At 34.3% G+C, this 23,008-nt stretch overlaps 2 protein-coding genes across 2 annotated transcripts; both read left to right on the top strand.

The window, feature by feature from the left end:
* Positions 1-9,529: 9,529 nt before the first annotated feature.
* LOC110782421 (protein DOWNY MILDEW RESISTANCE 6) lies at positions 9,530-12,868 on the top strand. The gene is made up of 4 exons (XM_021986577.2): positions 9,530-9,792; positions 10,222-10,472; positions 11,038-11,356; positions 12,210-12,868. Exons 1-4 carry the CDS (start codon positions 9,589-9,591, stop codon positions 12,462-12,464), a joined length of 1,029 nt encoding a protein of 342 aa, XP_021842269.1. The 5' UTR covers positions 9,530-9,588; the 3' UTR covers positions 12,465-12,868.
* Positions 12,869-15,274: 2,406 nt separating this feature from the next.
* On the top strand, positions 15,275-22,768 carry LOC110778965 (hyoscyamine 6-dioxygenase). The gene is made up of 5 exons (XM_021983498.2): positions 15,275-15,433; positions 18,767-18,992; positions 20,106-20,356; positions 21,154-21,472; positions 22,472-22,768. The coding sequence occupies exons 2-5, from the start codon at positions 18,786-18,788 to the stop codon at positions 22,700-22,702; spliced, it is 1,008 nt and encodes a 335-aa protein (XP_021839190.2). The 5' UTR covers positions 15,275-15,433; positions 18,767-18,785; the 3' UTR covers positions 22,703-22,768.
* Positions 22,769-23,008: the final 240 nt, after the last annotated feature.

The raw sequence follows: 23,008 nt of genomic DNA, 5'->3' as shown, positions 1-23,008 counted from the left end.
CTGGGTTAACATGGGTATGCCAATCGGTTTTGAATTGTGTTATAAAACCATGGAACTATAAGATTGTCAGGACATTGTTTCCGGTATGTGTATAAAAGCTTGAGTTGTATTGATTGAGCAATGCTCATATTTATAGTACAAGAGTTGACGCAAGATCGACAATCCTAAAACAATTAGGTATTGAACTCTAATGAATCCTATTTAATAATACTACTGCCTACATAACTTTAATCTAGGCTAACTAAACCACTAAGACTTAGGAATAGTAATATTAGTTAACCTCTAACTCTAAGACTTGTTCAGTTGCATTCACTCTCCGAGCCTTGATGTCCAGCCGCTAATGGTCTGATAATTATACCATAATTCTGCAACAGTATCTCTTAGGTAAGTGAATTTAATTATGCTTGAGATAAAGTCCCAAATTCAGGAAAAAAAATCTGAAAGCTTGCCAAAGGAGCTTTTGTTCAGCAATATATTCATTTCATTTAGTGCTCAGTGGAAGGGTTTTCTGGGTGGTTGCAGACCTTTGATAGGTGTCGATGGACTGATTTATTATATGCGTTTACATTATTGTTTTATATCTTATTAATTTAGGATTTTATCTGAAAATTATAGGAATTAAAAGGGTATATATGGTTAGATTATCAACAAGATATCATAATTCAATGGACTGGGATGATGATGGACCTTGCCCTAAAATTGTGAAGATGCTTAAACAAATTGGCAAGGAAGCTAGTAGTTGTAGGGCATACATGTCTAGGCCGGGAGAGTATGAGATACACGAGGGTAAATCTCAGTTCCCTTTAAGTTTAAATGACAAAATTTGTTCTTGTGGATCATGGCAAATTTCTGGTGTCCCATGTAGGCATGCCATAAGGGCAATGATTGATGCAAAGTTGGATCCACACAAATTTGTTAGCTCTTGGTTTTCTGTAAAAACTTACAGGAGAATCTACAACTTTAGCATTAATCCGGTGCCTAACAGAGATCAATGGCCAGTGTATGACAACTTACCATCAATCAAGCCACCCAGAATGAAAAGGGGAGTTGGAAGACCTAGCAGAAACAGAAGGAGAGAAGAAGGAGAAGAGCAGCCAGGGAAAAGATCAAAAACTGTGAAATGTCAGAGGTGTGGTTGTTTTGGGCACAATTCTAGGACTTGTAAGGGAGGTCTGACTGGAAAGGAAATGAGAGAAACAGATGAGCCAATTGTGACAAAAAATCCTAGAGTTAGAGATCAATCAAATGCAGCAAAGGCGGCAAAAGATGCTGAAAAGGCGGCTAAAGCTGCTGAAAAGGCAGCGAAAGCAGCAAAAATTGCTGAAGTTGCAGCATCAATAGCCAGAGCAGCAGACATTGCAGCAAGAACATCATCTACTGGTTCTAGGAGGGGGAAGACACCAACAAGAGAATCACGACAACCCAACTCTCAGTCAAGCACTCAAGCTTCACTATCCCAACCACAAAACTGATTTTGACAATTTTATGAGACAATTATTTTTACAAGTAGTTATACAGATTAATGACTAACACATATTTGTAGTTTTTTTTTGTTAGATGTTGTCAATGAGATTGAAATTAAGTGTTTTTTTTAGAAACATTTGTTTGGTTAGTATCTAAACATCTGCCAATGAAATTATAGTCTTTTATTTGTTTGTTTATCTCTCCGATGAATTGTGAAAATTTTATTTACTCTTCTCCTGTCAATAAAGACGTCAAACAACAGTTACAACTAGACGTTGATTCCAGTAGCTATTAGACAGGCAAAAAGTCTGGAGCACTGCATTTCTATTTGCTGGTTGTAATATCAACTATGAGAAATTCCTAGCTGCAATTGATCTATGAATTTTGTTTACAACTTTGTTAAAGTATTTAGGCGCACTATTTTCGGTTTGTACAAGCAATTTTAAAAGAAGGATTCAGGTGCCATTTTATTTTTGTGATGCGGCATTTCAAATAATGAAGTTATTTATTTTTATCTTTTTATATTTAATCCTAATAATTAACTATGGTTAAGCTACTCAATGAGAATAGCAAGGATAATAAGAAACTAAATAGTTTAAGTGTACCATTGGCAATATAATTAGAAGTGAGTGTACTATTGGCAAAAGTCAATAGTAGGAGTGTACTAATGGGAATTACCCAAAAAAATATACAAAGCTGCCCAATGTAGGAATCGATCCCGGACAAAATGGGACACTGAAGCATAATTCAACCTTCTTCATTGACCACTGTGACAAATTGCACTATTGATCACTTTCAGGCAAATTTAATATATAAGCGTTATTCAAAGGTTGTCACATATCAAAATTTCAGTTTTTTTAATTTTTTTTTTCTTCCGGGGATGGCACGTGCCCCCTGGCCCTTAACTGGGTCCGCCAATGATTGAAAGCCATGCATCATCGCCGACCAAGGCCAAGGTCAATAAACATCTAACTTTGTGTTTCCATTGTGTGTTTAAGCGAGTTCAAATTGCTTGCTAAATACGAAGTATACATATTTTTTGTTATAGCTTCTTTATTATAAGTGGCATCGTTTAGGCGTGCAAATGAGCCGAGACTCTCAATAAACTACTCGGGTTCGGGCTCGATTAAAGCTCGTTCATGTTTGTGTATTTAATAAATAAGTCGAGCTTGAACAACTTTTGATACTCGTTTAATAAACAAGCTTGAACATGAACATGAACATACGTATGCTCGTTCATTTATGTTCATGAACAACACGTTTATTTATGTTAGTAAACAAACTCGTCTATTTGTGTTTATAATCAGATTTTCCATACATAATTTTGTGATCATTGATAAAAATCGCATTTTGACTTTAATTTTAACATCAAAAAAAATATCACAAAATAAAAATATTTTGAATTTAAATGGTTAAATTAGTGCACATTTAAAATTATGTTTCTAAGTGTTTAAACTTTAAATTGCAAAGCTCGGTTTAAGAAAAAAGCTCTTTATGAACTCGACTCGGTTAATAAATGAGTCGTTCATAAACCGTTCAGAAACACAAAATCCGTTAAACGAATCGAGATTGAATATATTTTTGAGCTCGATTGAAAGCTCGGGCTCAGATTTGAGCTCGCCTAAGTTAAATGAACATGAACATCTGTAATACTCGACTTGACTCATTTGTACGCCTAGCTCCGCCTTTGACCTTTTTATAGCTGAAAAGTAAGACCTAAAAGAAAGAGTTCGATAACTACTACTCATAGATAAACAGTTAAACAATTAATAATACATTGCCACTTTGTTCTAAAAATAAACCGAAAGGAGTTTAATGCACTATTTTGTTGAAGTGTCACGTTAAACTTCACTGGTCATCTACCTGAAATGTCACGTTAAACTTCACTGGTCATCTACCTCTGTTTCAAAAAATCTTTACACTTATTATTTGTACGGACTTCGGTGTAATGTTGACCGTTAATATTTCCAATTTTGTAAGAAAAACTATAAAAATTTGATATTTATAAAAACACATTTTAAAACGAATCTAACAATATATTTCATGATAACTTTTAATAGATATAATAGTGAGAACTTTTGTCAAAATTTTGATTATTTGACATATTTTTCAAAGCGTAAAAAACTTAATGAAACAGAGTTAGTATAAAACTTGAGGCATGCATGGAAGAAGTATGGCCACATATTGTACAAGGCTAACGGATTGAGTTTTATCCTAAAACAAATTAGTAACACTACAAGAAATTGTACTATTAACGACGGAAAATTCCGTCGCTAAAGGTGAATAATTGTTGATTAATGACGGGATTTTCCGTCGCAAACCCGTCATAAAAGGGGGCCGTCGTTAATGAAAAATCCCGTCGTTAACCCGTCGTAAAAGACATTTGCGACGGTTGTTCCCGTCTTTGTTGGGTTGTTATCCCCGTCACAAAAGCCTTTTGCGACGGGATTATTACCCGTCGTTATTAGCTAGGTTATCATAAAAGATACAAAGTTTTGTAGCGTAAGAGGATTAAGTCTTATAACTTTGTCATTATCTTTCTCTCATCTTTTCCGATCCCTTGCGGAACAACCCAAAAGAAAGAAATATTTATTACAATTAAAGAGAAATAAATCCCCTCAAAAAGAAAAAAAATTAAAAATTAAAGAGATCAAAATAAATTAATCTGGTAATTATTATACTTTAAAGATTAGTATATACCTAGTAGAAAATATGATTATTCTCCTAGATGATTCAATCACATACATAGAGCATTGTATGTATCACAAATTCGTGTACAATAAATATTGTACATCAGAGTAAACGCTAACTCAAAATACGTAAAAGTTAAGTTTATATATGTAAAAGTTATCTATTTTTTAGTTATAATTTTTTTTCATTTTATAAAACTTATTTCTTCAAAATCACTAATAATGTATAAAATTAATCATATAACTCTTTAAAATGTTTATCTATCAACTTTTTTTTACTAATACGAAGTATAAAAGTTAATCAAAACTAGGTTAAATTTACAAAAAAATGGGTAAAAATTATCCTAGTGTACAATAAATTTATTGTACCCCTTATGCGCGCAAGACCTTTTGTATATGTATATGTATAATGTATTGTGTTATTAATCTATATTTATTATCCTATAAAAAGTACTTAGTTACTTTAAAAAAGATGGTTACAACGCAACATCGTCATAGGTTAGCATCAAATCGATGACACAAACGGATGCCACTTTCATTCTTTTCTAAAGCATGATTATGAATGATGTAGATTAGCATCTATCCCTATCAAATCTAGACTTTAATTTAATTTGATTAGTAATTTAGTATGCTAATTCAATTCTTATGCCATGTATATGCCTTCCTTAGTTCCTTTGCACCGAAAAAACTAACAATGACACATCATGTTGCCATATACGATCGAGGTGTACATATAATAATATTCGATGTTGACACATATAGAGGCATTAATTTAGTGATTTAGAGGGATGATACTTCGTATATACATGCATGCATGGGGTCGACGAGGACTTTTTCTATATAAAAAATTGTCGAATTTATGACACAATGGCAATCCCTGATCCGATCTGATAATCCGACTCGAACCCGATCTGAAGTTATTGAGAGAAATCCGAACCCGACCTGAACCGAACCCGAATGATCTGAATTCGACCCGATTTGACCCATTTGTCATATTTTGTACTAATATTAAGTTTTACAATGTTTCTGATATTTTTTTACACAACTCAAAATCGACCCGAAACCAAACCCGAACCTGACCCATTAACCCGAATTACCACCCCTAAATTACTGTGTACATGTACGTAAGGGTAAATGAGTATTTCCTTGTTAATTAGAGGATTTTTTGGAAAATATGATAATGATATACAATGTATTTCTTATTTTATTTCTTTAGATAATTAAGTTAGGTTACAGTATTGATAGAAGACTTTCTTAACTTCCGTGTATTTTTCCCTTTAAAAAAAATGTATTGATCGATATTAGACTTTAAACTCTGGTGTATGTTAATGTTCAACACTTCTCTCTAAATGGTACTCCGTACCACGTATAATCTCTATTATTCATCAATTAAGCAAGACTCGATTTACTGGCAAGAGTTTCCACTAGCCAGTGACTTAAATGTACCATATATATTCGAGTCAAACAACTAGCTAGTGACCTAGCGTATGTTGACAAAATAGACTAGAGTTTAACATCCCTCACCCTTTCCTTTAAACTTCTTATTTAGTTATAATTGCATTTGGATAATATTAGCCCCCACTATTTTGCTGATGGGATTCAAAGCTAATCTACCCCCATGATTCCCCAATCACGAATGGAATACAACAATTTCAACCATTCCCATGAACATGTATTTTTGAAGAAACCGACATTGTGAGAAAATATGATAAAACGTAATTTAACATTATCAATATGCATTAGATTAAATAGGGAACCATATGGCAGTTACTAATAACCGCTCTTTGTCATTATCCTATTTAAAATAAATAATTAATTAATATTTCGATATTAATTAATTAATAACTGTGCTAAGTGCTAAGTATTGATATATTATCCTATTTTTTTTTGAATTTATATTATTCGAACTTATAAAATTTACCTGATATTATCTAAACTTAGGTGAACTAAACAGGGTCATAACCAACTAACTAACCCGATAATCTATAAATGTTCATTAATACACAGACTTTACGTTACGTATTGTACAACTAATAAATAACATATACCGAAAAATTACTCTCTCTCTAAAAACCCCTTCTCCCAAAAACTCAAACCCTAGCCGCCGCCACCGCCCTTAGCAGGCTCGTTGGTGGCCGGAGCACCTCTGCTCGCTCAGGTCGCCGGCGAGCCTGCTAATTTAGCGCTTCACCGTTCCTAGTGAGTTAATCTTTGTAGATCGTGTAGTTTTCCGGCCGAGAAGTGAAAGAGGAACCAAGCCGCCACCGTCTCGCGGTTTCCCCATCCTCTTAGTTCGTCGATCTCGCCGGATTTCTTGTTCAGAATTAGTCATCTCTGTCGTGTTCAAGTGTGGAGTTGCTGTGTTCAAATAAGGAATTATTGATCAGATCAAAGTTCACAACCTCGGCGTCCTATCTCCAAAGCTAACCCAAGCGCCGCCGACGATAATCTCGCCGGTAAAGGTAAAAGTTTAGGGTTAGGGTTTCTTGTTTGGGTTAGGATTTTGCTAGTTTAGAGGCTTATTTGATCTGATTTTGGATTGACTACTTTACCGGATTTAACCTTGTCGCCGCCGTCTTGTGGTGTCGGAGTAACCCGATCTTGACGGTAAAGGTAAAGATTTAGGTTGTATTGGTATTAGTTGTAGTCGTTTTTCTTGAAATCCTAGTTGTCCCTAATTGGTTTAGGGATGTGCGTGGCTTTCTCCATGTGTTGCTTGTTTTTCGACAGGGTTGATTCGTTTTTGAGTTTGTTTATCTTTAGTTCTTGTTGGTTTTGGTGGGTTGTAGTGTGTTGGTTCTCTTTATTTTCGTTGGATGTGTTCCTATATGAGGTTGTTGCATTTGTTGTTAAACACATGTTTTTGGTTGTGTGGGTTGTATTAAGGTGTCCTATGTGGGATAGCCTTTGTTGGAAGATTGATGGAGAAAAGTTGGGATTAGTTAATAGGTTGTTGGAGGCAGTGATAATAGATGTTGTTTCCTCTTTCACAGATTGGAAGTCATTATGTGGAGGAGAGGGGTTGGGATGTAAGTTGAGGGAAGAAGGTATGTGTGGGAGGGGGTTTTGGTATTCATGGGTCATGGTTGTCTGTTCGCTGTTGAGATTAACTAATGTTAATTCTCAATTTAGGTTAGCGATGACTTTGTTTATCGCTTTCAAAAACTTTTATTTCAACGCTGCTCCCCGTTCTACGGGGGTTCATAGCATGCTTTCCGAGTCACTTTTGGTGATTCTTATAGCTTGTGAGCAAATCTCAGGCTCTTTGCAACCGGCTCGTGTCGTTACTACTCTTCTAATTCTTTCCTTGTATGTCAAGTTTTACAGGTTCTTAAGGTCGCCTTCAATAGTTTACCTCCCCAGCAAATCAGTCTTCAAGGAACTCACTAAAAAAGGCTTTGGCACGCTATGTGTGGTCTGGCGTTGTAAACAAAGCCAAGTCAACAATCGAGGGTCCAACGGAGAAGAGCCTATGCATTTAGTTTGTTTTGTAGTATGTGTAATGGTCTATAAAGACCCTAATACTTTGTTTAGTGTGTAAACTTTTTAATTTATGTAAAATTAAGCCTATGTCAAAAAAAAAAAAAAAAAAAAAAAACAAACTAATAAATAACATAAAATTGTTTGGTCCCGGTAGTACGTACAACATCAACTTCGTTATAAATGTCTAACAAAGAAATCACACATTCACACATACCCCAGCACAATGTATAGCTGAGAATTTTCAGCAGAAATATAATTAATGGTATGACAATAACCGATCTCCTATAAAATAATCACCCATCGCTAAAATAATGACTCTTTAATGTGAATAGAGGGAATAAACTAAATACAACAACATCAAGAGTCAATTATATGAATTTAATTTATGCATGGACGACTCATGCAATAAATTAGGGTATGGTGCTCCTTCTTGCTAACTATATGTGGATCATAATTACTTTGATTTGGCGTATATTCTATATTTTATTAAAGAAAAATGATATACTCCGTATACAGTTCTAGTTAAGGCCCTGTTCTGTTCGACTTATTTCAGACAAAATAAATTTAGATAAGTTCAGTTAAGTTCAGATAATATAAGTTCAACAAAAAAAAGTTTTTTTCAGACATTTTCACACACAAATAAGTCTTTTTCAGACAAAATAAGTTTCTTTCAGATAAAATAACACTACAAGAAATTTTACTATTAACGACGGGAAATCCCGTCGCGAAAGGCCAATAATCGTTGATTAACGACGGGATTTCCTGTCGCGAACCCGTCATAAAAGGGGGCCGTCGTTAATAGAAAATCCCGTCGTAAATCCGTCGTAAACCCGTCGTAAAAGACATTTGCGACGGTTATTCCCGTCATTGTTTGGTTGTTAGCCCCGTCGCAAAAGGCTTTTGCGACGGGATTTTTGACCCGTCGTAATTAGGTTGTCGTTAAAGATACAAATTCTTGTAGTGTAAGTTCAGATAATATGAGTTCAGTCAAAATAAGCTCAATAAAATGGAGCCTAAACGCTACATGTAAAAGGCTAAAAATGCAAATTTATAGTACGTGCTAAACATTAATCACACTATTCTACAAACTACAGGTGATTTGATATACATTTCTAAATTATTTTAATTTAGGAATACGTTAAATATTTATTTACAACTATAAGGGTTGCATATATCATTTTTATTAGAAACAGATCGAGTAATTATTTCTCATTTTTATAATAGGATAATTAATTGCGTATGTAGTACACTAGCTAGTACTATATAATGGACCACATTAGTTAAGACGTTGCTAATTAACATCCCTTTCTTCCTAGTTGCATGCATCATCATCAACAGCCGATTAATAAAGCACTGAAAGAGAAACTCTAATTTAATATTTATCATCCATTAAAGTCAAAATCTTCCCCACTTTTGCATTATAATGTACTTCACGTCATCTTAATTAAATGGTAGGAATATATGCTAATTTCCTCTTAATTAAAGATATAATTATGCTACATCTAGATAGAAATGAAGTTTAATACTATATCCTAGTTGACATTTTTGTATATTATATGCTCAATTAGAAAATAATTAAGCCGTGACATATTAATCAACCATCAAAAAATGCATGAGTTAGCCAATTAGATCACTTCGATATTATTGAGACGCTACATTAATTAATTAATCAAACACTCTTATAATTAGAAAAAAAGAATATTTTTTAGGCATCGTTTGAACCCAAACATGCATGAGTTATCCAGGTACGTAGGTCACTTTTATATTATTCAGACGTTACACTAATTAATAAAACTCTTATAATTAGCAAAAAAGAATATTTTTCTAAGTTGACCTTTTCATGCATGTATATGTTTTTTTTCCTTCATATTTCTAGTATATAAATACTATGAGTAAGAATGGTTCTTCCTCCCATTTCACACCATTTTTTCGAGTTTTCGAAGCGAAATTAATGGAGAAAAAGATAGTTTCAAGCTGGTTTAATGGAAAATCATTGCCTAAAAATTATATAATTCCTCCAGAAAAAAGACCTGGAAATATTTATTTTCCTACATGCCAAATTCCAGTTATTGATCTCTCCAAAACAAATGGTAATGATCGAGCAATGATTGTCGAGCAAATTATGGAGGCTGGCAAAAAATATGGCTTCTTTCAGGTTCTTTTTCCTTCTTATTATGTCTATAATAATATTATATTTGAAAAATAATTAAAAATAAAAATTTGCTAGATTAGTATCTATAATAATATTATATTCGCGAAATAAATGATTTTATTTTTTGCTACATTATATCTATAATAATATTATATTGGAGAAATAAATGATTTTAGTTTTTCCAAGATTATATCTATAATATTATAATATTCGCGAAAAAAATGATATTAATTTTTGCTAGATTGAGTCGATAAGGATAACATATGTGGCTTGTATCAAGTACTATGTAGTATGGAGTAACATATTGATAATATATTAATCAATAGAAAAATATGTACTAAATGTATATTATTTTTGAAAATGTGACACGTGTTACAAAAATGTACTAATAAAATGTGATTTGTTATTTGTTATTTGTTATTTGTTAAGCAGGTGATTAACCATGGAGTTGCGAAAGAAGTAATGGAAGATGCAAGAAAGATGTTTAGGGAGTTTTTCGAGTTACCTTTTGAAAAGAAATCACACTTATATTCTGAGGAAAATAATGTAAAGTGTAGACTCTATACAAGTAGTTTTGATTATGCAAATGAAGATATTCACTATTGGAGAGATTGTTTGAAACATAATTGTACTCCTTTTAAAGAATGCATCGATCATTGGCCCCAAAACCCTCCTCGATACAGGTAACTATACCTCCGTTTCTGAAAGTTCTTTATGTTTTGTAATATGTGTTCAAAGCATGAAAACTTTGACCGTAATTTCTCACTATTATATACTACATCTGTTTCTTAAAGTTCTTTACGTTTTGTAATATGTGTTCAAAGTATGAAAACTTTGACCGTAATGTCTCACTATTATATACTACCTCCGCTTTTATCTTTGGACAGTGAATTTTACTACCTTATCCTTCTTACCCCACAACATTTACAATTTTCCACTTACTTTTTCTTACTTTATTTTTTTTTTCTTATACCCACCCATATTTGAACACATTTATCTAACTTTATCCATATTTTATTATATTCAACCAACTTTTTCATTTTTGTATTTGTGTAAATAGTAACTCTAAAGATCTTTATGCAACGGAGGTAGTACATGAATAAGATCTTGTTAGATTGTTCTCGTTATGTATTTTCAGAATATCAACTTTTTATAAATTTTTTCACATACAAAAATTGGATATATTAGTAGTTAATATTGCAGTGGAGTCCGTACAAATAGTAACTGTAAATTGTCCGTGATTCGCAGGGAGGTGGTAGAGAAGTATTCAACACAAGTTAAAGATCTAGGGTCAAGAATTCTAGACCTAATAAGTGAAGGTTTAGAGATCGAATCTGATTTTTTTGAGAACGGTTATAATGAGGAGACGTTCTTATCAGTAAACCATTATCCACCATGTCCTGATCCAAGATTAACATTAGGATTACCAAAACATTGTGATCCTAATATAATTACTCTACTTCTTCAAGATAATACTCCTGGTCTTCAAGTTTGTGTTGATAATAAATGGCTTCTTGTTGAGCCTTGTTCGAATGCTTTTGTGGTTAACATGGGCTACCAAATGCAGGTAAGGTTATTTACAAACTTTTATATAAGGCGGTTTGTACATAAAAAACCGCATTGATATCATATAAGTTAAGCACTGAAATTAGTTAATTACTGAAATCAATTAGTTAATCAATAAAACTAATTAGTTAAACAATGGAAACAATTAGTTAAACAATCAAAGCGATTTTTCCGGTAAGACGGTTTTACACAAAAGTTGTCGAATGTTATTAGTTGTTAGCGAATTTCACGTGGTGACCTTATATTTTTGCATTTTTGTTGGAGAAATTGTTTTTTTACCACCTACCCAATTCGAAAAATCCTAAAAAACTAAAACTTGTATTTTACCTAAAAAAATTATAACTGGTTTTTTACCACCTAAAAACGAAAAGGTTAGATGAAACTTTTATGTATGGCTACCTAATTCAATTTCCCTCCAATTTTTTTTTACACTCCTTGTGAGATTTTTTTAACTCTTTCACACTTCTCTCTTTACTATCATTGAATTTTGTCAATTTTGTGAATTAATAGTGGTGAAAAATTATGTGAATTCATGTAAGATAAAGAAGCACGGGAAGTAAAGAGAGTTAAATACATGAAATCGTGGACGAAGAGAACATACCAGAAATGTTACCGTTATTGTGGTCTCCCACATAACATTTTCATCTATTTTTCCATTTTCCAGGTGGTAAAAAATAACTTTTAATATTTTGTAGGTGGTAAATACAAATTTTAGTTTTTTTTGGTGGTAACAAATAATTTTTCGATTTTTTTAGGTGGTAAAAAATAATTTATCATTTTTAATTTGTGACCAAAAATCTTGAATTTTAATATGCAATATTAATGGTCTAAATTGGGTTTTGACGAATTTGCAGATAATTAGTAATGGAAAGCTAAAAAGTGCAGAACATAGAGTGGTGACAAATGCAGATAAGGCAAGGACTACAGCAGCATTCTTTATTTTGCCATCAAAGAATTGCATAATTCAACCCGCCAAAGCTCTTGTTAAAACGGGCGACCCGCCCATTTACAAGCAATTTCAGTACGCTGAGTTTATTGAGAACTTCAAAGCCCACACAAATTGTGAACCCGAAAAGGTTTTGGATCTATACAAAATAAAGAACAATTAAGCCCTAGTAATTTAGATTATAATATAATTGAGAAAAGAACATGATTAATTATTGACTCATTAGCAACAAACATGTATTTTGGTCAGTTTTATCATGAAAGATGCATTATTATAATAAGTTCAGCCTAATTTGTGATCAATTGAGTAACCATATTTTATTAGCCACCTCATTTGTATTTTGGGCTTGGAAAAATTGATCTAAATATTCACTATAGAGTATATTTTTGGGCTTTTTTTGTTTATGTTTAATACCATTAGACTTGGTTCTTGCACAGGGTAATCCAATGATATGGAGTTAGGATCAAGTTATAAAGGGTTTTTATTGGACAAACTCTGATTGGACTGGCTGTTTATTAAACAAGTGTAGCGTCAAACTGACAACCTAATAATTTTGAAAATTAAAAATTTATTTATAAAGAATTATATGTAACCTTTCTCTACACTTGTACTCTCATTTATCTCACTCCTTTTTCATTTTTCATTCTCTCATTTTCAACCAGCTTTGACCTGTCCAATAATAAACCGTTTTAAAATGACCATTTCATTACCCAACTCACTTTTAACCCGCACCGACGCGTTAACAACAAGGTATAGGCGGTACTATGCAACGTCGTCAAAAATTTACAACCCAAACCTAAGTACTCCAACTGACTCGACTTAATGTATACTTTGTGATCGTCGCGCCCGGAGGGAAGAAAGACATCCTCTAACCCTCTCCAGTCGTCACACCCCCTTGCTGGCTTTGTTAAATAGTTACTCCTTCCGTCCCTTAATATTTTTCTCATCCCAATTTTTTAGGTCAAACTTTTAAATTCTCATTAATCTATACGATATAATATACTTGTGTGGGGTCTTATTAGTTTCAGTCTAATGTATATTTTTAGAATATCAAAATTTTAAAACTTTTACGGGTATAAAGTTGAAGATATTTACAATTTCAACCGCGCGTTGAAAATCGTAAAAAGTCAAATGGAGCCAATAAATAGGGACGGGGGAGTACATGGTTGTGGGCTTGTGGGCCTGTGGCTTGTGAGCTTGTGGTCAAATATTCAAATTGTTAACCAAAGAAAGCAAGGCCCAAGTGTAGTAACTTTAGGCTGGCCCAGATTAGAACTAGAATGGCTTTTTTTGTTTTTGTTGAACTAGAATGGCTTAGAACATCACATTGCTGCATATTTGACATAACTAACAGGCCCACATGCAAGCCCACCAGAAGATTTGTCTTTGATTATTAGTATCATTAATTAACTGCAGAAAATTTGTAAAAATGATGAAATATTTGTATCATTAATTATACGGACTTCAACCAATATTTGATCAGCAATGTATCTAATTAAGTATGAAATTATAAAAGTTGATAATCGAAAAATACACATCGACACGAATTTAACAAGATTTTACATGATAATGGTTTAATGCATGTAATAGTGAGAATTTATAGTCTAATTTGCAGGTCTTGAACACATATTTCAAAGCATAAGAACTCAATGAATCAGAGGTAGTAACATTTTGATACCAATTACTTTTTAGTTTATATTTTGGTCAAATTTAATTAGTATACGAATAGTGCAAATGAGTCATGATATTATGAAGCTACCAAGTAATGAGCATTGTGAACCAGGTGTATAATCTCAATCGTGATATTTCTTTGACTACCTAGACCACCTATAAATTGTCGCCTTCAATGTTAAGATCTTTATGTAGAGCTGAAGTTGATGTCACGTGTACTTGTGTAGAGGTGTAGAGCCTAAGTTGTAAGTGTTTGCGGAGATTTGTTCCCTTTGTAGTTAGTGGCGGAGCCAAAGATTTTTTTTTGGGGTGTCGGCAGTTACGTTCCCAGGATTTTTAGAGTATTGTGTCGGGTGATCCTCCACAACACACTATATTACTAAAAAAATAATCTATCGTCCTTAAATTAATCAATATTCATATTACAATCGTAATTAATCAATATGCATATTACAATCATACAAAATTATTACATTTATTCTCTAGTTTTCATATATGTGGTGAAAACGGAAAAGAATAACTTAATTTAAGAGGGCGGGTATTTAAATTCAAAACTCTAAGAGATCAGTTGTATCTATAGACTGCTCTCTTAAGATAATGCCCTATAGTTATTCAAAATTCTAAGAGAACGGTTCTTTCTAAAGATTGTTCTCTTAAGATTATCTATATAGTATACTGATCTCTTACGTGTGGGGGGTGTTTTTATTTATAACCTAATAGATCGATTCTTCATAATACCAGGTCTCTTAGATCTCAACTATAAGTTTTTTCCAGTTTTTTTGGGGGGTCCACCTGCACCTACCTAGCTCCGCCACTGTTTGTAGTCGATCGTCGGATGATAAAACACGTCGATGAAACTAGGATTTGCAGAAGCTGTCAAAATTGAGTTTGAAGGTGTCCAGAATGGGCGAGGTGTAACAACTTTTGTGTAAGACCGATTTACCGAAAAGGCCGCTTTGTTGCTTAACTAATTGTTTCTATTGCTTAACTAATTGTTTTTATTGCTTAACTACTTGTTTCAATCGCTTAATTAATTAATTATAGTGCTTAACTAAGTGATTCCAGTATTTAACTAATTGATTTCAGTGCTTAACTTATATGACACCAATGCGATCTTTTATGTAAAACCGCTTTATATAAAAGTTCTTAAAAAGTTTATTATTGATTCATATGACACGTACCTATGTTTACAAAGTGGGATGTCCACGAATCCACTTTATACAAATAAACTTTGGCCATATTAAATTACCAACCTATGAACAGCTAATATATGTCGATGTGTCACATGACTCACATGTGTGCACCAATATAAAATTTGGAATTACACGTACACCCTTTTTATTATATTAGTACGTTGAATCAATAATGATGCCAACATCTCAAAAGTAATAATTCATCACCAAACCCTTTTCTTTTTTCTAGAGCTCGATCTATCCTTTGTTCATCTGGACCTCCAATCAGGTGACATTTTTTTTTCTTGAATTTATCTTATTATTACTATTATTATTATTATTATTATTGTTATTATTATTATTTAATATAGATTTAATGTTTATATTCTGAAAATAATTAAAATGGTTGCCTCTTAATATTTAATTAGCAATCTTTAGCATTGGTGAGATGCTAGTATTTTCATTGTATGATATTTAAGCTGATTTACACCATGTTTGGATAGGGAGATTTGCGGGGAAAGGGGATATTTTCCCCTTTTAACAAATTGAATAATTCGTACATTATCGGGAAGATTTGAGAGTGAGGGATAACTCAGTTGGTTATAGCTTCATCCCGATTTCAGGTGATCTTGGCATCGATTCTCATTTCCGTCGTTGTAGCTCATTCGCAAAAAAAAAAAAAAGGGGGAAGATTTGAAAGAAAAATGAAAGCTCAATATTTCCCTCACCTCATCTCTGTTTCTCTTCCCTCTTTTCCCTTTCCCTCCACATGCTACTAACCAAACAAAGTGTTAGGAATGTTACTTGATTGATTCACCAAGCCTTCGAGATTTCCCGTACGTCACACATACCATATAAATAGAGGATACTGAGGGTACACTCGTAATTATACTAGTGTTCTGATACCATGTCCACGTGATAGGAACATGTGAGATAATGCACCTTTGATGTGCTCCTATGTACAGAGTATTAATAAGAATTTTTTGGTTAGAGTTTTTAAAGTGATTTTGTGGCATAGGACATTTCAGGTAGACCTGATCAATATAAGCCCGACCCGACTCGAAATTTGGCAGGTTTAGGCAAATTTTTTTGGCCCAAATTTTAAAAAGTTCAGCGGGTTTTGGGTAACGTAATTTTAGTTATAAATAAGACCCGGCCCGAAATGGCCCAAAAAGCCCGACAATTTAGGCCCTAAATAGCGGGTTTAAGCACAAAAAAACGGGTCGAATCTTAGCCCTCCCCACCATGCAGGCTGCTTTTTTACGTATCGACCCGACCCGCTTTTTGACCGGATCTAATTTCATGGTTTAGTAAACGTACCCGTATTATTGATATATCAAGATTTAAATCATGAATCCACACTCTTGAGTCTTGAAATAACTACAAATGGGGAGTGGGGGGTCGACGAACATGAAACCTATAATATACGAGGAAGTATATTCTCATGTTAAATATGTTTTTACAAAAATATATCGGCCAATAAAACGACAGAATAGGCTAAAGACAAACACTAAAGGACAAAAACAATTTTTTGAAAAATGACATCTGTTTTTGTAAAATGGCATCCGTTCTTTAAACATGACATTTGTTTTAATGTCTTTACCCTATTTCGTCCTTTTGTGGGGTGAGATGTATTTGCTAAATAAATTTATGAGATGGACCTCTCCGCCCCTCGTACTCCGTACTAGTGAGTTGTTACTTTATTTTATCGGATTTTTCATGAAATACCCCCGAATTATGGCGTAATTCACCAAATGCCCCTCGACTTTCAGAAATTCACCAAATGCCCCTCACAAATGACTTAATACCCAAAATACCCTTACTAATGACGCGCCGTTAGTCCTCCGTTAGCCTAATTTTTAAATTCACCAAATACCCCTATTTTATTACTTATTTCATATAATACCCCTATTCTGAAACTTAATTCACCAAATACACATAACTTAAAATTACCCATTTTGATGCTCAGCGGCTAGTTTTATGTTTGAAAATTAGCCGTTGCTTATTGTTTGCTTATAAAAACCCCTTTTCTGACTATTTATTGTAGTTTTTCTATTGTTTTGTTAATTTCATATCATTTTTGTCATGAGTTTTCTTTCAAAATCATCATCCACACCCATGAATCCACATATGTAAGAGTCCCAAACAATTTCTAATATTATGGGAGGAAATTTCCACCCGAGGCTCCGATACAACACTCAGTAAGTTTCAATTATGATCCAATAAGTTCAGGCCTCATCCAGTAAAGACAATGCACTTTAGCTGAGCAAAAGGCCAAAAACCCCATTTTCAAAGGGATCTTATGTAAGTGAAGCTGAAGTAATTCAATCTAAAGCTAACACCTTAATTTTCTTATTGTCCGAATGGTAAAGAAACTAAGAAATCAAGTTCAATAACACATACATTTTTATCACAACCTCGATTTCAACTTGGATTCATGATGTGAAAATCTTGAGTTTGGAGGCAAATCTTTGTGCCAAGATTCATGTTTTTTCACTGGTTCATGAGCTTTGGAACATACCTTAGTTTCATTTTTTTTCTTGTTCCCTCAAATCCAAAAATAGACATTTGTCCATAAATCTGACCATGTCAATAGGACCTAGCTCAAAAGAAAAGTGGGAAAACCTTTATGCCTCGACTGTAAGGTTGAGAGAAAGTTAGGAGATTGAAGAAAGATGTTTAGAGGCAGTAGAGACAGGAGACAAAAGGGAGTTAACGTTAAATATGTGGCATGGAAGCAATAGAAGCCAAGGTAGCTGGAACATATGCGTTAGAATAAAATTAATAAGAGCTTTATTTTTAATCTGTTTGCATATGTTAAAGATATTTCCCATATTGAAAAAGGAATACCTTCCGATTGCGTGGTAAATATAATTAATTGGTCACATAAAGAATAAGGTACAAAAGAAGTAGCTATTTTCTTGAATAGTTGCGACGTTTTGAGGTGTTTTTAGGAGTGTTTTCTGTTTTAGTGTTGTACCGGAGCTTCAGATTGAGTGTTGTATCAGATATTCGGATGTCAAAGTTTCTCCCATGATAACAAAATTTATTTGGGACTCTTACATATGTGGACTCATTGGGTGTGGATGATGATTTTGAAAGAAAACTCATGACAAAAATGATATGAAATTAACAAAATAATAGGAAAACTACAATAAACAGTCAGAAAAAGAGTATTTATAAGCAAACAATAAGCAACGGCTAATTTTCAAACACAAAAACTAGCCGTTGAGCATCAAAATGAGTAATTTTAAGTTATTGGTATTTGGTGAATTAAGTTTCTGAATAAGAGTATTTGGTGAAATAAGTATTAAAATAGGGGTATTTGGTGAATTTGAAAATTAGGTTAACGGAGGACTAACGGCGCATCATTAGTAAGGGTATTTTGGGTATTAAGTCATTTGTGAGGGGCATTTGGTGAATTACTGAAAGTCGAGGGGCATTTGGTGAATTACGCCAAAATTCGGGGGTATTTCATGAAAAATCCGTTATTTTATTTACTAAGTAATTTGTTTAAGACTTTAAGGTAACATGTAGTTATCGTAGTGTACTTCTATATTATAGGTGACTAGGTGGTTTAACTTTCTAGAACACATTACAATTACAACCTCATTTTTCTCAGATCCAGAGAAGTTAACACAATGGCGGAAAATCTTGTTTCTAGTTGGTCAGACGGTAAAACGTTGCCGGAAAGTTACGTATTTCCACCGGAAACAAGGCCCGGAAACCATGTTGTTCCGACATCTAAGACTGTTCCGGTCATCGATCTCGGCGAAGCTAAAGGGCTAAACCGTAAAGAAACTATTCAAAAGATCATACAGGCTAGCCAAGAGCTCGGATTCTTTCAGGTTTGTAATACTTTCGTACTAGTATTTGAATTTCTTGTTTTTTTTTTTTTTTTTTTTTGACATAGGATAAAGTTTTTTTTACGCATAGCACACCCGGTTCACCGGAGCTTAGCTCCGACTACATCCGGATCCGACCCGGGTTGCACACCTTGTTTGTGGTGGGTGAGTCTCCCAACAAGAGTTTCTGCATACGGCGAGGCTCGAACCCGAGACCTCCCTTAAGCGGCATCAAACTGCTTACCACTTGAGCCAACTCTATGTTGGTAACATAAGATAAAGTTACAAAAAAGAAAAAGCTAAAAAACAAATTAACCATTTGGCCTAACACCAAATGGTGAATTTGAATTTCTTGCTCGTTCGCAATTACTTGTCAGTTTCCTTTTTTTTTTAAAAAAAAATGCAAATGATTTATGCTTCCTTATGTTCGACTTATTTTGTCTGCATTTTGTATTATTTGAACTTATATTATCAAAAAATACTTATTTTGTCCAAATAAACTTATTCGGGGTGTAAAAATGCGTAAAAAACTTATATTATTTGAACTTAATTGAACTTATTTGAATTTAACCGAACTTATCTAAACTTAACTGTACTTAATTAAACTTGACTTATTTTTTCTGAAATAAGTTTAAGTAAATCGAACAAAACAGAGCCTTGAACACAAATTCTTATTTACGAGTGGTGTACAATAAATATAAATATTGTACATCCTAGAAAAAGTTAACTCAAAATGTTTAAAAGTTATAGTGATAAAAAAATTCATTTTAATAAAAATTATTTTACGAAATCGCTAACAATGTATAAAATTAATCATTTATAATGTTGATCTCTCAATATTTTCTTATAATATAAAAGTTAATCAAAACATATTAAAAGTTACATAAAAAACATTAGGTAAAAGTTATCTTGGTGTAAACCTTGTGTGTGCAAGACCTTTTGTAGATTGAATCGAGAACCAAAATAAGGAGTATCCGTAGTACTCAGGTTGATTTCGAAAAACTGACAATAAAATAAAACAAAATAAAAACTACTTTTTGCGATTTTTATAGCTTTTATCGGTGTTTAATCTTTATCTGTTTTAGGTTAGTAACTTTGTTTGCATATGAAATGCAGGTGATTAATCATGGGGTGCCAAAAACAGTGGTTGATGATGCGAGAGATACATTTAAAGAATTCTTTGAGCTTCCTTTGGAGGAAAAATCGAAATTATACTCATTGGATCTTAGTAAAAAAGCCATAGTTTATACAAGCAATGTTGATTTTGATAAAGAAGAAATTCACAATTGGCGCGATTCTTTAAGACTCTTGTGTACTCCTTTAGAAGAATGCATCCAATCTTGGCCGGAAAAACCTACTAGATGCAGGTAATTTTTCCCTTATGAGTAATATTTCGACGAGGTTCTGGTCTAGTGGTTAAGATAGAGCGCTTGTGTATGATAGATTTTAGGTAAAGATGGTTGTGAGTTGGGTCAGGCTTTGGACCAAGCCCATGGATTGTGGATTGAACGGGTTTGGCCTACGCAGAGCCTACTCTGCATCGTGTCGGGTCGGGCCGAACCTTGCAAAACTGGGCTCAGGCCCACTAACCATCGTGTCTAATCCTAGTTTTTTGTCGTACCATATATGCCTTGTCGTGCTTTTTCCAAAAAAATGCAGCTCAGGCTCGACCCACGACCCACTACTTCGTGCTCGTCCCGGGTCGTGCCTTTAACTGGGGCCAGGTCCACTGAACATCGTGTCTAAGCCTAATTTATTAAATTTAGCTTGTTTTGTCTTGTCGTGTCGTGCCTTATCGTGCGTTTTCCAAAAAATGCAGTCCAGGCCCGACCCACGACCCACTAATTCATGCTCGCCCCTTGTCGTGCCTTTAACTGGCCCAGGCCTACTGACCATGGTATCTAAGCTTAATTTACTAAATCTAGCGTCCTTTGTCGTGCCGTGACTTGTCGTGCTTTTTCCAAAAAAAGGCAACTCATGCCCGACCCACGACTCACTACTTCGTGCCTGTCCCGGGTCGTGCTCATGTTGCGCCGGACTTTTTCGTGTCGGATCAGGCATCGGCCCGGCGTGACCCACAACCATCTTTAGTCTCAAGTGCGTTCTACATTTAGTAGTACGTTATGCTTTGATGTATGTCTAATATTTTGAAAATATATATCAGGAAGGTCGTGGGAGAGTATGTACGCGAAGTAGGGAAGCTAGGGTCGGGAATACTGGAGCTCATATGCGAAGGACTAGGGCTCGAACCGGGATACTTTGCAAACAAATTGAGTGAGCAACAAGTAATGGCGGTTCACCATTACCCACCATGCCCTGATCCAAGTTTAACAATGGGGACTAGAAAACACAGTGATCCTGGCCTTATTACTTTACTTCTACAAGGTAATGTTCCGGGCCTTCAAGTGTTGAAGGATGGCAAGTGGATTGGTGTTGAAGCTATTCCTCATGCCTTTGTTATAAATATTGGAACCCAATTACAGGTACTTCGTATATTCTAAATGTCCATTTTAAATGTGTGTCATTATTCGTAGAATAAAGTAGACATGATCAAAATGTGGGCCCGGGCAAACAACGGGCTAATGTTTGTGCGCCCAAACCCGTTGTATCAGGCTAAAAGTAGTGGCCTTTGGGGTCATTTTCCGGCTGAAATTTTTTATATCCGTTCGGGCTAGAAATGGGCCTAAAACTACCCAAAATTAGCATTGTTGGGTCAGGTCGGACTCATGATGATCAGGTGTAGTATGAAGTAACAATTATCTGACGTTCTACTCCTAATGTTCACTCTATAATCCTAATTATGTAAATCAATGTACATATGTTTCATTACCACCTAAAAATGTTCGATGCATATATTGGGCGATGGGGCCAGGGTGGGTTGTTGGTTGGACTCCTAAGCCAACATCAGGGTTATGTTCCAAAGTTCATAATGATTTCTTAGGATATTAGTGTTCAATTAAGAACTGTTAGAGACATGAAGGGATAGACATAATCAACATGAGCCTCGCCCGTTTCCAGGCCCAAAAGTATGCGGGTTTGGACAGAAATTCTAGGCCTGATTTTCGGGCCTGGTTTGACAGGTTTTGGGCAACGTAAACCCACACTTTTAGTTATAAATTTGTTCCGACTCGAAAATGGCCAGCAAAGCTTAATATTTTAGGCCCGAATAGCTTGTTTGGGCACAAAATATCGGCCCGAATCATGGCCCAGCATGATGTGATGGTTTTTACGCCCTGGCTCGACCCGAACCCATTCCAGCCCACCTTTTGATCGGGTCTATGTAGGGGCAAACCGAATATGTTATTCTAGGCACGTAACTTAATTCCGCTTCCTAATAGTAATTTACCGACCCCACAAGAACAACTGAGTTATGCTCCAAAGTTCACAATAATCTTTTACACTTTAGTGTTCAATTAAAAACTGTGACCTATCGAGCACAGAAGTTTCAAAGTTTGTGATCCTTTTTTGCAATTTGGTGGCAGATTATTAGCAACGGAAAGTTGCGTAGCGTTGAGCATCGAGTAGTAACAAGTAAAAACGAAGCTCGATTTTCAGCAGCATTATTCATCGAGCCAACACGAGACAGCATTGTAGAACCAGCTAAAGCTCTTGTTAATGCAAACAATCCACAACTTTATAAGGGTGTACGGTTTGAACACTTCATTCAAATGTTTAGATCAACTTATGTTGGAAAAATGGAGGATGTTATGTAATCTAGCTTTGTATGTTAATTAAGCACTTGAAATCCATGAATATTAATTATCATGTTAATTGTTTCACTCGTCAAATAACACTTAGATTGATTTCCATTCTGTCATATTATCGGCTAACAAATTAGCTGCAAAGTGTTCTTATACGTTGTAGGAAGAACAATCTTAATAGTCGTGATTTGTGAAAGGTTTTTTTGTTTGATGGACTAGATTGTATTCCTTGGGTTGAGGTAATGAGTGATAGAGTATAAAACTAATCTTGTGGTTTCAACCATCAGCTTAAGCTTTTGGTTGAGGTGGTGATAACAG

Source organism: Spinacia oleracea, chromosome 5 (assembly GCF_020520425.1).
Source record: "Spinacia oleracea cultivar Varoflay chromosome 5, BTI_SOV_V1, whole genome shotgun sequence".
In the NCBI taxonomy this organism is placed as follows: Eukaryota; Viridiplantae; Streptophyta; class Magnoliopsida; order Caryophyllales; family Amaranthaceae; genus Spinacia; species Spinacia oleracea.
This window is presented reverse-complemented; position numbering and strand designations above follow the sequence as displayed.